General features: G+C 38.4%; 1 protein-coding gene across 2 annotated transcripts in view; it reads left to right on the top strand.

Moving 5' to 3' along the window:
* Positions 1 to 15,750, top strand: part of GRM7 (glutamate receptor, metabotropic 7) — a 758,177-nt gene that overhangs the window by 376,515 nt on the left and 365,912 nt on the right. For both annotated transcript variants that reach the window (XM_006758209.1, XM_006758212.1), the window contains exons 3-4: positions 3,611 to 3,752; positions 11,225 to 11,379. In XM_006758209.1, the coding sequence (XP_006758272.1) occupies positions 3,611 to 3,752; positions 11,225 to 11,379 (297 nt within the window). The remainder of the gene's footprint in view (positions 1 to 3,610; positions 3,753 to 11,224; positions 11,380 to 15,750) is intronic.

The following is a 15,750-nucleotide window of genomic DNA, read 5'->3' on the forward strand; positions in this document are numbered from 1 at the left end:
CTCTGGAGATCCGGACCAGAACTTGGCTGGAGATCCTGGCTATGCTGCTGATCAACTGAATGCTGCCTCCATGTCATTCCTTCTTTGCCGACGCCGTCCACACCTTTGAGGACCCCTGGACCCGCTGGGGCTGGACCCCAGCAGATCCCCACAGGCCAGGCCAAGGGACCCCACCTGCCAGAGGGACCCGCTCATTCTGCAGATGCCCTTTGAGCCCTGGCATTGCCGCAGGTGTGGCCAGCTGAAGGTTGGCTCCAGGGTGTGTCCAGCTCATCTTGCCCAGTCCTGCCCTGTTGGCCACCTTCTAATTTCCTTTCAGTGTGCACAAATCTGTGCACTGGGCCTCTAGTTACCATTATAATGTTCTAATAGTGATATGTATGCCATTTCCTTATTCATTCTATATTCGTTCTTTGGAATTGTTCTGTAACATCCATTCCTTCTCTCTTATTTGTTTAGTCATTTATTTGTTTAGTCATTTATTTGTTCATGCATGTATGTCATACTCTTCGGATGATCATTCAATACCATAGGTATTTCACTTGTTTTTCCTATTGTCCTAGCTTCGTTCATTAGATGCTCTTTCACGTGGCTCCTCTGTCCTTTTGACATACCTAATTTTATTTTCATTTGTGTACTTCTGGCTTCCTGCCACTGCAGTCTCTTTTATATGCCCTGCCCCAGTCTTAAAATAAGCCACTTCTCTAAAGGTACTCAGTTCTTTTGGTTGAAAGATGGTGTTTCAAAACCAACATCCAGGCACTAGGTGTGCTGGTGGCCATGGGATGTCATTGCTTCTGGGCTTCTCGGTGGATAGTATACAACCCATGTATGAAGTTTCTCTCTTGCTCTCTCTCTCTCTCTTGCTCTCTCTCTCTCTCTCTCTCTCTCTCTCCCTCTCCTTCCTTCCCTCCCTCCCTCTTTCCTTCCCTCCCTCTCTCCATCTCCCTTCTTCCCCCCATACACATACTCACACATGAATTTACACTGATATTTCTGACACTAGCACCACATGGTTCATCCTAGCTTTACTCTTTAGCTTATGTATAAGTTCTTTTCCTAACAGTGAGAAACCTGGCTCATTATCTACAACCTATTGACTTTTTAAAAAAACTCAAGTATGGAAGGTAGATCCAGAATTGCTGACTCATATCCCTGTGAAAAATTTACAAATCAGAGATACACTTCTTTTTGTCTTTAGTCTTAGAGTCTTAGAGTTTTCAGTCAAATATTATTTTTTCCAGTTATTTAGGTCAGCTCCTTTTTACTCATCTCCTTCAGTGAAATTTCCTCATATGTTCTTAATACACTTAGAGTTCATTTGTCAAAGTCTGCATTCCATTCTGCGTCCTTTGATATGCTGATTGATTTTTTAAATTTTTTCAAAAAGTAAAGTTGAATTATTGTGGTGTGTTCTTGGTAAGTTCCAGAGTCAGGTGTCTGCCACCACAGTAACACACAGAGTATTTCCACACCCCCAAATCCCTTCTGTGGTCCCTTTTAGTCAACCCTTCCTTTCTCTCCCAACCCCTGGCATCCACTGATCTACTTTTCTCCCGTTTGTTTGTTTTTTTCTAGACTGTCATATGAATAGAATGCTGCATTATGCAGTCTTTTTCATTTGATTTCTTTCACATGGAAAAATGCATTTAACATTTACTCATGTTCTTCCACAAATCAGTAGTTCTTTTGTTGTTGCTGAGGAGTCGTCTATTGTGGATGTACCACAGTTTGTTTATCCATTCACCTTTCAACAGATGTCTTAGCTATTTCCAGTTTTAGTGATTATGAATAAAGTTGCTATAAACATTTGTTAGTACACTTGTGTGAACATAAGTTTTCAATACATTTGGATAAACAGCTAGGATTAGAACTTCTGTTTGGCGTGTTAATTCTGTATTTACCATTTTTGGAATGCTGAAGTATTTTCCAAGTGGCTGTACCATTGTGCTTTCCCATCAGCAGTGAACAAGAATTCCTATTGCTCTGCATCTTCTCCAGCATTTGGTATTGTTAGCTTAAAAAAAAAATCAAAATGCCATTAGTGATAAATTATTGTGTTTTACTAGCATTTCCCTAATGACTGATATTTAGCATCTTTTCATGTGCTTATTTGCCATTTCTGTATCTTTTCTTATAAGTGTCTATTCAGATGGTATGCCCATCTTGAGTTTTGTTGTTGTTGTGTTTTCACTGCTGAGTTTAAGAGTGCTTTATATATTATGGTAATTCCTCAATGCCCAGACTCTGGCTTATGTTTTCATTTTCTTAATACTATTTTTTTATAAAACAAGTTTTAAACTTTTATAAAATGCAATTCATCAATTTTTTATGTATTGATTATGCTTTTTGTTGTCATATCCAAAAACTTATTGCCAAACCTAAAGTTATACAGAGTTTCCATTTTCTTCTAAAAGTTTTCTAGTTTCAGACTCTACACTTAGATCTATCATCCATTTTGAGTTAATTTTTGGATACAGTATGTGTTACATGTCAAGATTCATTACTTCTGCACAAGGATACCCATTTGTTTCAGCATCTGTGGGAAAGACTATCATTTCCCCATTGATTTTCTTTGCACTTTTCCAAGAATTAGTTGACGTCATTTATGTTGTTCTATTTCTGGACCTCTTTTCTATTCCATCCTGTACAATAAAAGCCTAATATGCTAAGTATTTCCCTCTAACTACCACTTTCGCTTTAATCTACGCATTTTAATCTGTTGCACTTATATTTTCACTTAGTTAGAAATATTTTCTTAATTTTCCTTGACACTTCCTCTCTGACCCATGGATGATTTAGAGTACTTGACCCAGGAACTACTAATAAGCAAGAGGTGGTGCTGTGGGGTGTTTCTCAGTTGCTCAGGAAATGGCTGCATATTTCTCTGTCTTCAAATTCATCATATCAGTTAATATCAATATAGCTCTGAGAAATCTGGAGTAAATTAATTAATTTATTTAATCCTCTTCTCGCATAAAATGGCTAATGTTATCTTATACGATTTTAAAGGTGAGGTAACATACATGAAACAATTGTGGCTTAGCACATAGTACATGGTACATAAAAATGTGCTACTATGATTTATAATAGTTGTTGGTGGTGTTTTTGTCATTGTTTTATTTTTAGATTTACTTCATTGGCTCTGAGCTTGAAATGTTGGGATGGGTATGAAGGAAAAAATATAAAGTAATGGAATGCGAACTCTAGAGAAGTCACAGAGATAAGATTTACCTGTTCCTATCATTATTATTATTATTTAGTTTATTGATTATAGCTTTATTGTAATGTATTGCATTCATTTTAAAGAAACCCCCCACCCACTTTGTGAACCTCCCCCTGCCTCCCCAGAATCAAAGATTGGTATCCCTGGGCATAATTAGCCATTTACAAGTGCATTACAAAGGGGATGAGGCTGTGTAATACCATGGATGGTGCACCAAGTATGAACAATAACTCAGGACTGTGCATAATGTCTTAAGCCTTCCTCATTCAGCAACATCACTAAAAAAGTGCTGTGCACTCGGAATTCAAAATCCCCTCCTCCCCAGTTACTTTCTCTGGTGTCTTTGGGAATTTGATTGACACTCTGCTTTCTTTTCTTAAACAGGTGGGCTCTGCATTGCCCAGTCCGTGAGAATCCCCCAGGAGCGCAAAGACAGGACCATTGACTTTGATAAGATTATCAAACAGCTCCTGGACACCCCCAACTCCAGGGCCGTCGTGATTTTTGCCAACGATGAGGACATAAAGTAAGGCTGACTGGTGACATCTGTTAATACGCATGCTGCAGCGCTAGCGAACAGAAAGATCCCAATACTGGCAGAGATAGGGAAAAAAGAGAGCAAAGAATCAACTCTATACTCACACAGTGGCCCAGGCTGTATGTGCTTTCTACCCCACACACGATTACTGTGAACCATGGAAGCTGCCCTGTGCTGCTGTCCTGTCCTGCCTTTCCCACCTATTAGCAAAATAATGGATTTGATTACTTATCAAAAGAAAACCACTAGACCTTTGCAAGTTTCTTTTATTAAAAATCTATCCAAATGTAACAGACTTACTCAAAGAATGTTCCTCTTAATGTAAAAGAAAAATGCCATAATGCTGGCTATATTGCTGCAGCTTCCGATTCCATATGTTTAAAACCACACTTGCCACACCTCTACATTCTCGATCTACCTTTTCCTCTCTCTTTCCTCATCTCCATCCTCCTTGGAGTGACAAATCTGATTGTAATCTCGACTTTCCTTTTTTCCTTATTTGCTGCATTCTTGGCCATGCCATGGAGAGCTAACCTCTAAAATGTTTCTAGCCGAAACCGGTTTGGCTCAGTGGATAGAGTGTTGGCCTGTGGACTGAAAGGTCCCAGGTTTGATTCCGGTCAAGGGCATGTACCTGGGTTGCGGGCACATCCCCAGTTGGGGATGTACAGGAGGCAGCTGATCGATGTTTCTCTCTCAGCGATGTTTGTGACTCTCTGTCTCTCTCCCTTCCTCTCTGTGAAGAATCAATAAAATATATTTTAAAAAATAAAATAAAATAAAATGTTTCTAGAACCCAAACACCTCCCCACCCCCGCTTTCTTTACTTACCGCCACCAGCCTGACCAAGAATCCTTATTTATCTTTATCTTTTTTAGAATGCAGTGTAATTACATGTGATTAAAAACTCAGAAACAATACAAAGATCTGGGGGAAAGTAAAAGCCCCTTCATCCTGTTCCCTAGCTGACAAGTTGTGCCTCCCAGTTCCTTACAGGTTCTTCTGGAGGGAGTCCGTCTTTTACACAAACCACTACATACTGTGTGTACATTCTCCTTCCCTCCTTGCCTGCCCTCACTTGCCATTGTGTTGTGGAAGTCCTTGAATGCCAGTACCTATAAATCTATTTGGTCTTTTTAATAGCCGTGCAGAATTTCATTTTATATCTGTATTGTAAATCATCTAACTGCCCCTTATTGATTGACATTTAAGTTTGATTACAGAGTTTTGTAACTATAAATAATGCTGCAGTAAACCTCCTTTTTCAAAAATCTGTGTACAAATATAAGTATACACATGTTATGTAACGTATATATGTGTGAAGATATAATAATATCTACAAATGTATAATAATATACACATCTATTATTTTATACATTTATAGTCTATGTATTTATAAATTCCTAGAAAAGAAGTTCCCAGAACAAAGATATGTCCCTTCTTAAACAATATATGAATATTGTCTTATAATGAGGTTGTGCAGCTAATGCTTCTGCTTATGTGAAAGAGCTGTGTAGGTTTTATGAGATCTTTGCCTTATAGTTTAAAATACTACATTATTGAATTTGAAGGTTAATATCTTTTATCAAGGGTAAATCTATGGGCCCAGACTGTTATTTCATCCTGCTGGAATTATTGCATTACTAGAGGCCTGGTGCACAAAATTTGTACATGGGTAGGGTCCCTAGGCCTGGCTGACAATCAGGGCTGATCTGATTAGGGCTGATCTGTGGGGTGACCAGTGGGACAATCAGGGGGCCCCCACTGGCACCCGCCTTGGCTGGCCTGGGGCCTGTGGGCTGGGGGCAGCTTGTGCTTTGAGCGTCTTCCTCCTGATGGTCAGTGTGCATCATAGTGACCGGTTGTTCCACCGTTTGGTCGATTTGCATATTAGGCTTTTATTATATAGGATCATCATGGCCAGCCCCCAGTCTGCATCTTTCTCCTCCAGTGTCCTACATGCTGCCTCTGCATCCACCCATCTTGCCAGTCTTAAGCTCTGATCATGGGTGTCAGGACTGTGCCCTGCAGGGCACTTCATTGTCTGATGACCTTTCTACCATTGCTTTCTGAACAATGTTGATTTCTCTGAACAATGCAGCTTTGGAAAATTCTTCGTAGTTTGTGTCACAGTTGTCGTTTTATATCATTTAATTTTTTTTATTTAGCATTTGTGTTCTCCATTAATCCATAAGCATCATTAGGGTAGAACCATAGCAGGGTAGAGATGATGGCTCTTTGTTTTTATTCCAGCCTGTACTACATTAATCTTTTAGAGCCACTTCCAATTTATGATATTCTTTGCTGATAATATTTTTATTTATTTTTTAATCTGAGGCTTTAAATTTTTATTTTTCAATTATAGTTTACATTCAGTATTATTTTATATTAATTTCAAGTTGCCAGAAAAGCTGTGGTACATGTATGTAATGGCCATTAAAAAGAATGAAATCTTACCTTGTGTCACAGCATGGATGGACCTAAAGGGCATTATTACTCTAAGTGAAATGTTAGAGAAAAAACAAATATCACATGATTTTGCTTATATGTACAATCTAAAGACCAAAAAGCAAACAAGCAAAAGAGATGCAGAGAACTGATGGTTGCCAGAGGAGAGGGGTGTGTGTGTCGGGGGGCGGGGGGAGGGTTGGGTGTCCTCAGGCCCTATTACAGTACTCAGTACGTAGGATATTCTTAATAAATGCCATTCAATGGGTGAATAAAATGCCTAGTCAAATGCCCACTATTTAATAATTTAAATACAGGTTTGCCTTGCTGACCTTCATGATGTCTTCACAAGTGGTTCTATTTTAACAGCTAGAACTCCTCTCCACTCCCAGTTCTCCTCCGAACAGGCCTGACTCTGGCCCTCCAACCCTTCCTGGTCCCTCCTCCATCATGGCTTTGTCTGTGGTGTTTCTTCTCTCTTTCTCTACCTGTTGCAAGTGTGTCTGTTCTTCAAGCTTTACTCCAAATAGCCTCTTCTCTGTGGGCACTGCTTCTGATCACCCTTATTTCTCTCCTTATAACATGCTGACTATGCTCTTAGGGCATTTTCTTGCATACTTTGTGATTTAGTTATTTCAGAGAATTTTTAGTTCATAATAATACCCTGTCTTTTTGCTCCAGGTGTTGTCAACTCTATTGACACCTTTCTTAATCATCTCAAATATCTTTTTCATACATATTTTATACATTTAAAAATATGTAATACATTGATAAGGTGTGGCTTTGTGTTTTTTTTTCTTTTATTTTAATTCTCACCCAAGGATATCTTTTTTATTGATTTTAGAGAGAGAAGTGAGAGAGAGAGAGAGAGAAAGGGAGAGTAAGAGAGAGAGAGCGCTGTACTTTTAAATTCATCATACACAGCACATAAAAGTTTTACTGCAAATAGCAATGGTGATAAATTAGTTTTAATACTCTTGATTTTCAGGTAGTGTGAGGTTTTAATTTGGGATATAAAATATATATAATTTTAATAACTGTGCTATTTTTGTGTGTTGGGGCTTGTTTGTGTGTTTATTATTTTATACTGTGATTTATGATAATGATAGCAGTAATGGCTCTTGAGCACAATAATAGAATTCAGTGCATATAGAAGTGTCTTCCAGAACATGATCTTAAACACACTGATGTCTGAAGAGTATTAATGACCTACAATGTTATGCTATTTCTGTTTTCAGGAAATTTACACTGTAGATTGGAAATTTTGAGATTTCTTAGAACATTAACTTGAAATACTTTGTTGGAGAATAGCAGTGAGGAGATATTAACATCTAGATGTTGAAACTGAGATAGGTGCTAAATCAGTCATGCTTACTAATAATTTGGATCTTAGACAAGAATGGATTCTTTTGTGGAACACTTTATTCTGATTATAAAGCAATACATGGCTATTTTAAGTCCATTGAACATTGTGGGGAAGTTTTTGCTGTTGCTGTTTATCAAAAGGAACTCTTAAGTTTACTTTTCCACCTGCTTATCTAGAAAAATCAAAGGTGAGAGAGAATAATCACAAACTATGATTTTATGCAATCCCTATAAAACTTGACATCCCAACACTCAGAGATAATCACTAAAAAATCCTGGATTGAGGTTTGTAATAATTTTTTTTCTACACATGCATAAGTTTTCCCCAACAGAATCAAGGTCACATTGAATTTTATATTTCACTTTTTGCAATTCACATTTCATTCTTTGTACCATAAGTACTTTAAAATGGTTTCATCTAATCTTAACAAATAACCCCACACTCTTCCATAAATATGGCAAGGTGAATGTCTACTTTTTGTATTTATGTCTGTTTCATCTTTCTCTTCCTGTTTCACTTGGTTTCTCCCCACCTTTTCATTCTCTTCAGAATTACCAGCAATTCCTCAATGAATGGATTTGTTAACAACAGATTGTATATTATTCATATTTTTCATATATATTTCAATTTAGTTAAGCTAAAATAGTATTTACCATTTCTTCCAGCTTCTATCCCCTGCGTTTGGCATCTGTATTTTTCTGTGCTCTTATATAACCCTATAGTTTTAACTGCGTATATACAGAAATACAGGCAAATTTTGGCCAGCTTTCATTATATAAAATTGAACAGTCTTTTGCAGCCGCTTATTTGGCTTTCCTTCTTTAACAATACCTTGTGGAAATTACACTGAGTATATTTTTAATTGCTCTCCATCCATTCTTTGGATGGACTCTCTTTATGTAACCAGTTCCCTATTGCTCTGCATTCTGGTTGTCTCTTTAATGAACATTTGATTTTGACAGTATACTTGGTTATTTCCTTTGGGTAGAGCAGTAGAAGTGGTACCTCTAGATCAAATATAAACAATTGATTGTGTGTCATTTTTTAATGAAAATAATAAATGCATATTTTTTAAAAAAATATGACTACAATAATTTTGGTGCAAAATATTGGTCTCCCGTCTCATTCCTCTAAACTCTTTGGTTCTATTCTCTTTGAGCAACAATTTTAATTCTTTAAGCTATTTCCTCAGGCCTTACTTGCATATGTGTCTGTACTGTAGTTTTTGAATTATTAATTTGGCTAATTAGTTCTTCATTGTCTTCTCAACATCATTCTATCAGATTTACATTAAATATAAATCAGTGTTTATATTATTATCCATTTAATAAGGTGACCTGTATTATTGTCTTGGGCACTTGCCTCCTAAAATCTCTATCCTTTTTTTATGTTTACTCATAGTTTATTTCTTCATTTTGCTGGAGCTATCCTCTAATAACTTTCTAATAAGAGGAAAATTAAAGAAAAAGATTTTTTGCCTTTTATGCCTAAAAATGTTCTAATTCTGCCTCCACAATTACTTTGTAGTTGGGAATGTAAGGTCTAGACTCATACTTATTTTTAAATGCATCATACCTGGCACAGAATTATTACAGTAAATATCTATGGTAACTAATGAGTTACAGGCTAATGTCTTGTAGGGAGCTTGAGGTTCTAATTTGGGATGGAAAAATCTGTAACAGCCATGGATTATGCTGATTCTATTTCTATTGGAATTCTAGATTATAAATAATTTTCCTAAGAATGTGGGAGACATTGCTCCATCACTCCTCTTTTTTTCTCTCTGCTGCTTATTTCTCTGCATGTGTCCTGATTTTTCTCATAGAAGCATTTAGGATATTCTCATATTCAGAAATCTTAAATTTTGTGACATGTTTGATTTTTCCTTAATATTATGCTAGGTGAGCCTTTTTAATATGGGAACTTGTACATTCAATTTCTTGGCTTTTTTTCATTAAAATAATATTCAAAACATTTCACTTTATTTTCTCTGCACATTGCTCTGGAAATGGCATTAGTTGGATCTATGTCTTCTTGGATTCATTATTTGAAACACCTTTTTTCTGTGTATGTTCTACCCTTTGTTATGGTTTTGCTTCCTGGAGAATTTTCTTTAGAAATTTCTTCTTTTTATCTTATAATGTAACTTTAATTTTATAAATTAACCTATTTTTGTTGGTTTCTGTCTTGCTTTTGATTACAGATATGATAATTCTCATTTAAATGTATTTGTTTTTTGTTGTTGTTGTTCTTTTTCATATATTTTCTCTGCCCTATCCCACACTGCTGTTTATTTTTTCCTTGTTACTTTTTTTGTTGTTGTTTTCTATTTTAAATGGAAGATTCTCCACAATTATGAGTGATTTGTAATCGTTCCCAGCTGTGTTAGAGACTAAAAAATTCTGTGTGCTTGATAGGGCTCTCAGTGGACCTGGTCAACTCCATTCAAGGATCTCTCTATGTCAATATCTAAGATTTTTTTTCCTGGGGGTTCAGATTTTTTCAGAAAAGCAATTTCTTCCTGGAATAACACACATGGTTGGCTTTCAGAATTATATAAATTAGTAGAGGGCCTTACCATTTCAATACTAATGGTACCCTTAACTTCTTCCTCCCAGTTTCGCCACTCTCACCCTCATGTTTAACTCATCATCGCTCGCCCACAACCTTCTATTGTTTGGCTGTTCACAGTTTCCCATATCCTGCGTGGGAGAAGGAGAGGCAAACCTAGGTGTTGTCTTTTGCCACTCTATGCACGATTTTCAACTAAGACAACTGAATTTGGCCATGCACCTCTGTGGCACTTGGTACCTCCAAGTCCTAAGAGGTAAATAAACAATTTCTCCTCTGATATTACCTACCAGTACCATTTCAGTTGTAGCTTTCTCTGTTCTACTAATGTAGTTACCTCTTATCCATGCTCGGTTCTTCCAAAAATATTATTGTAATAACTTTTCCATGAATAACTAAGCTTCCCTTTTGTTAATTTATTTTATTTTTAATTAAACTGGCTCTTTTACAGTGACAAGCATATGTTTATAGCATAAGTAACAAGGAAGTTAAAGTATACACGTAAATGATATAAATTATGATTCGTATTCAAGCATCTTGTTGCCATTGTTATGTACACACACACACACAGTTTTTACTTATGAATATTGGTTGTACATTGTTTGAGCTTAAGTTGTAGTTTTAATCAATAATTTAAGACCTTTCATTAAGAAACACGTTGCTTTCAGAAATGACATTACCACCAGCAGAGAACGAGTGTGCTCATTTCTCCAGCCCATGCCAAACTCACAACACAAAATAAACAAACATTTGGCCAACCCAAGAAGTGAATTTGATATCTTATTCTATTCCACATGTTCCTCCTTTCTAATGTATGTGAACGACCAGTTTATTGGTCATTTATAGTTCTCCTTTTTATCTGTCGACTTTTAATACACTTTGTCTATTTTCCTCAAGCCACTTTGATGGTTTTCCTTTAGAAAGTCTCTTTTTATATTAAAGCTGTAACTTTTGGGCATCAGTTATTTACTCTTTGAGAAATGGTAGCTTGCTTTCCTTCTGCTTGATCCCTAATTTGCATATGTCCAATAGCTGTTCTTTATCCTAATGTACTTTTTCTCATTCCTTTCTGCAGGCAGATCCTTGCAGCAGCCAAAAGAGCTGACCAAGTGGGCCATTTCCTTTGGGTGGGCTCTGACAGCTGGGGGTCCAAAATAAACCCACTGTACCAACACGAAGACATCGCGGAAGGAGCCATCACCATTCAGCCCAAGAGAGCAACCGTGGAAGGTAGGGGTTATGTCCGTTTATGAAATGCTCAGAAAGTGGTTGGTGCCATGTAGGGTGTTTAAAGCGTGTGTCTCTCTGAGCGCTTGGCATTTCTACAATCTATGTTCTCCTTTCATTTGAAAAGAAAAATTATTTCTCAAAGAAGACACTAAAGAAAAGGAGGCTCCCCCGCTGGTATCCTGCCTGTGTTTCTTTTCTGATGGGCCAGGTCTCCAAAGATTCCCTAAAACATGCTTTGCACTTTAAAAAGAACTCTATCTTCTCACTCAAAAAGAGATCAAGTATTTGCATTTCTTTCTACTTTGTCTCCATTCCCATCTGATTAATTATTCTCCCCAGAAGACTGCATGGTCTGGGTAGGCCTTTTAAAAACAGGTGGGGTTGTGGTTCTGTCACTCTGGCCTTCTGTGCTATCTGGGGAGATAAAGATCCCACGTGTACACTGGAAAGCTCTGAACTAATTTCATCTCCCCATACATGTCTGGAGAAGATTGCCTGTCCTACACCCCAGACAGACATTTGCAGGTGGGCACAAGAATGTAAGACATTTTAAACTATCTCCACTCCCTTTCACTCCAAAAACGTGAGTATCAGCTGTGTGCCTTGTTCTGTGCGGACCTGGGAAAGTAAGATGAGGACAAACAAAACCCTTGCTCTCAAAGCTTACAGACCTGAACAAAGGTATCAGAAAATAGCCATTGACTGTGTAACATGTGAAACATCCTAACACAATACAAACTAGAGGCCCCAAGACACAAAGGAGGAGCTGTGGAAGTTTCTCCAAGGTGGGGATGCTGTGCTTGGGGAAGACTCCCAAGAAGAAATGTAAGGGGACTTAGAACTCAGCGGGCAGATAATGAGAAGCAGCCCGGGAGAAGCTTCCCACAGGAGATAGGAGCAGAGGAGTGAAGAGGCAGGGCGCACTGCGGTAATTGCAAATACTTCCCTCTGCAGCATAGTCCTCAAATTCTCCCAGCTCTTTAAAAATGTCCCCTTACAGGGCATTGGGAAAACGCTTCCCTCTTCTAGAGTACCGGGTAATACACTGTTTAGCTAACTGACTCCTTTCTATCCTGTGGGTGTCAGCTCAGACATTAATTTTCCATGCAAGCGAGCTGTGACCATTCCACGCAGCCAAGTCTATTGCTTCCACAGCATCCTACTTATTCCCCACCATTGTAGAGCCTCTATACTTGTCTCTATGTGGAAATGTATCTGTTATGCACCATGGTACCCTCAGCCTCTAGACCAGGGGTGGGCAAACTTTTTGACCTGAGGGCCACAATGGGTTCTTAAATAGGACCGGAGGGCCGGAACAAAAGCATGGATGGAGTGTTTGTGTGAACTAATATAAATTCAAAGTAAACATCATTACATAAAAGGGTACGGTTTTTTTTTTGTTTTGTTTTGTTTTTTAGTTTTATTCATTTCAAACGGGCCGGATCCAGCCCGCGAGCCGTAGTTTGCCCACGGCTGCTCTAGACCTTGCACTGGATACGGCAGGTGCTCAAACAGCTTTTTAATTGTTTGTGTGGCTGGGTAAGATGGAGGGATCACAGACCACCTGAGAAACCGGCACAAACATGGCTGAGGAGTGGGCCAGAGTTGGATTGTGAATGGTCTTGGAGGGTGCACTGTGAAATTTGTACTTTTTTTTTCTGAAAGTCTGAACAGCATCTGTGGATATCAGTAGGATGTGATCAGAGGGTGTTACAAGGCTCACTCGGGTGACCCTGTGGAGGAATGACATGTCAGAGTTGGGTGAGAATCTAAGCAAAGCAACCGATTAAAGTGTCTCTCCCGAGGTCCTCTCTTCCTGAGCTATAGACACCACACAGACATGAATGCCCACACTCCATGATTACTGACCCCAGCTTCAAATATCTTAGGAAATTAGTGTTGCAAGTTCTATACATTTTTGAAACAAAATACATTTTCCATGTATACTTAGGGATGCATAAAGTTATTCAGTCAGATACAAAACTACATCATAAATCTGCCCCCTCCCCCAAAAAATGTGGTCCCAAACATTGATATGGGAGAGAAATATTGTTATTAATAAAAATATTGGAATGTATTGAAGCAGCAAATCTTCATGCAAAACTTTCCACACCTACTCAGATAAAATAATGATGATTTTCACTTGGCTGTTTATAAGTGCCATGACTTCTACCTACCCATATTTTCTTCCGTATTGCTATAAAGATTTGTTCACTGACACAGAAGATGGAATATTTAAATGGTGGCTATGCATTCACAGTGTCACACTCCCAAGGAAGTGAAAAAAAAATGCACTCACTTACACAAAGATTTCTGAACAAAGCTATGGAATATATCAAACAAAACTGTGAGTGGAACACACTGTATATGGGCAAATAAGCGTTTCCCTCCTGTCTATTTTTTCTTTATTTGTTTCCCTTTTTTGTGGATGTTTCATGTTGAATTCTAATGGGGCGGAACATCACCCAAATGCTCATAATATTGCTATATCCCTTTATCTTCGTGTTATATAATGCTGGATCTTCAAATGTGAATAGAAAAAACGCCAATTGATAATCCACATTTGCTCTCTTTAGATCCATATTTTGAACATGTTCTGCAAACATCTGATTTTTTTGACTGGCCTTTTCCGTATCTGCATGAATAATTAACGATAAGTTGCCTTAGGCCAAAGTGCTAGCAACTATATTGCCTTTGTGAGAGTGGTGTTCATCTTCTTTTATCTCCTTTCTGTTTTTGTTCTTCATTTATAGGAAAAAGGGGCCTTCGTGTTTGCTAGCCAAAGGTGTCCTTTATTCCCCTTTCAATTTAATGAGGATAGGAACTGTGCCCAGAAAGGTCAGCCCTGGCTCTGCTGGCTGCCCGGCGCTCACGGATCTCAGAATGTCTCCAGAACTGGGCAGCTCTCCTCCAGCTCCTAAGCCAAAACAGTTCTATCATTTTTAGTGTCTCTGCATTGTCTGATGAGCCAAGAGATCACTGGCATCTTCCTCTCTTCTGTTGCCCCATTAACTAGGACTCTCCGTTATCCTCTCCAGCCCCCAGCCAAGTCCACAGAGCAAAACATGTACAAGTCACCGTTAACTCTTTGTCCTCCAGAGCACTCAGCTTCTCTTAGGGTCCTGTCTTAGGCATCTTCTAATTACAGCCAGAGAGGATCACGGGGCCAGCATCTTTTCATCCGTGCCGTAATCACTAACATTAGGGAGTTAGGATCATGATGGGCAAGTTTTCAAAGCTGACTATGATGGCTCTGTCGATTGGTGATGATTTTTAAATGGATCCATGGAACAGCTTAGTTCCTGAACTAAGTCTGGGATATACACTGAGTAGCCAGATCATTATGACCACCTCAGCAGTACAATTAAGTGAATTAGTTCTGCAAATAATAATAATAATAAAACCTTGAGAGGATTTGCTTAGGAAGTTTTCAATATTCAGTATTTTTGGAAGTGTCAATGAAGTACTGACGGGGTGGTCATAATAATCTGGCCACTCAGTATATATGTGGGAAAAGACATAAAATGCTCTGGACCTGGCATAAAAGACTGGTTAGTTCATGCTTTTTAACTCCAGATTGACATGAATGCTTTCTTTATTTTCTCCTAAAACCAGCAAGAGCAAAGCTATGAAGAACTGAGCCGAAACATTTCTGGCTGCAGTTTGGATATGTCCTACTTCAGCCTTCTGTGTTTACCTGGGATGTTCCTCACGTGTCGTAAGGTTTTGTTAGATGAATGGGAGGAAAACTCCAAGAAATGAAAGATTGCCTTGAACCATAATACTATTGCTAAGCAGTGCAGATGGCTTTTAGTCCTGCCGCCTTGTTTAATGAGAGAGCTATTAGAAGATTGCCTATTCACTGTCATGACAGTTTCAGTTATTGGGTCTTTCATAAATGCTTATAAGCTCTATCTGGGTATTGGGCATGGATTTAAACACTGAGATTCAGCAGGTGGCAATCTAGACCCACTTCCTGCTTTCATGAAGTTGCTGTCTTACTGTGGAAGTGGCAGGTGATTAAAAAAAAAAAGAATATGGATAAGATAATTACTCTGAGGTACATTCCCTTAAAGAGCGGCTTGTAAGTTATAGAGATGCACAAGAAGAGGAAGAGGGGCCAAGCAGCCAGGATGCAATGTGGGTCCAGGGAAGACTGGGAGGGTGGGGTGCAGGCACTCGCTCAGCCTCTGCTGCTGGTTCTGGGTTCCTGGCACATACTCCTACCAGATCCTTCTCTACCTGAGTCTACCAGGGTTTCCCATTTTCCTTTTTCATATTGATCTGGAAAATAACAATTTTCTTCAAGATATATCCAATGGTTAATCTTTTCAAAAGACTTTCCACCTTTCCCAGAGTTAGTTTACTCTG

The sequence above is a fragment of the Myotis davidii genome, unplaced genomic scaffold (genome assembly GCF_000327345.1).
Source record: "Myotis davidii unplaced genomic scaffold, ASM32734v1 scaffold73, whole genome shotgun sequence".
Taxonomy (NCBI): domain Eukaryota; kingdom Metazoa; phylum Chordata; class Mammalia; order Chiroptera; family Vespertilionidae; genus Myotis; species Myotis davidii.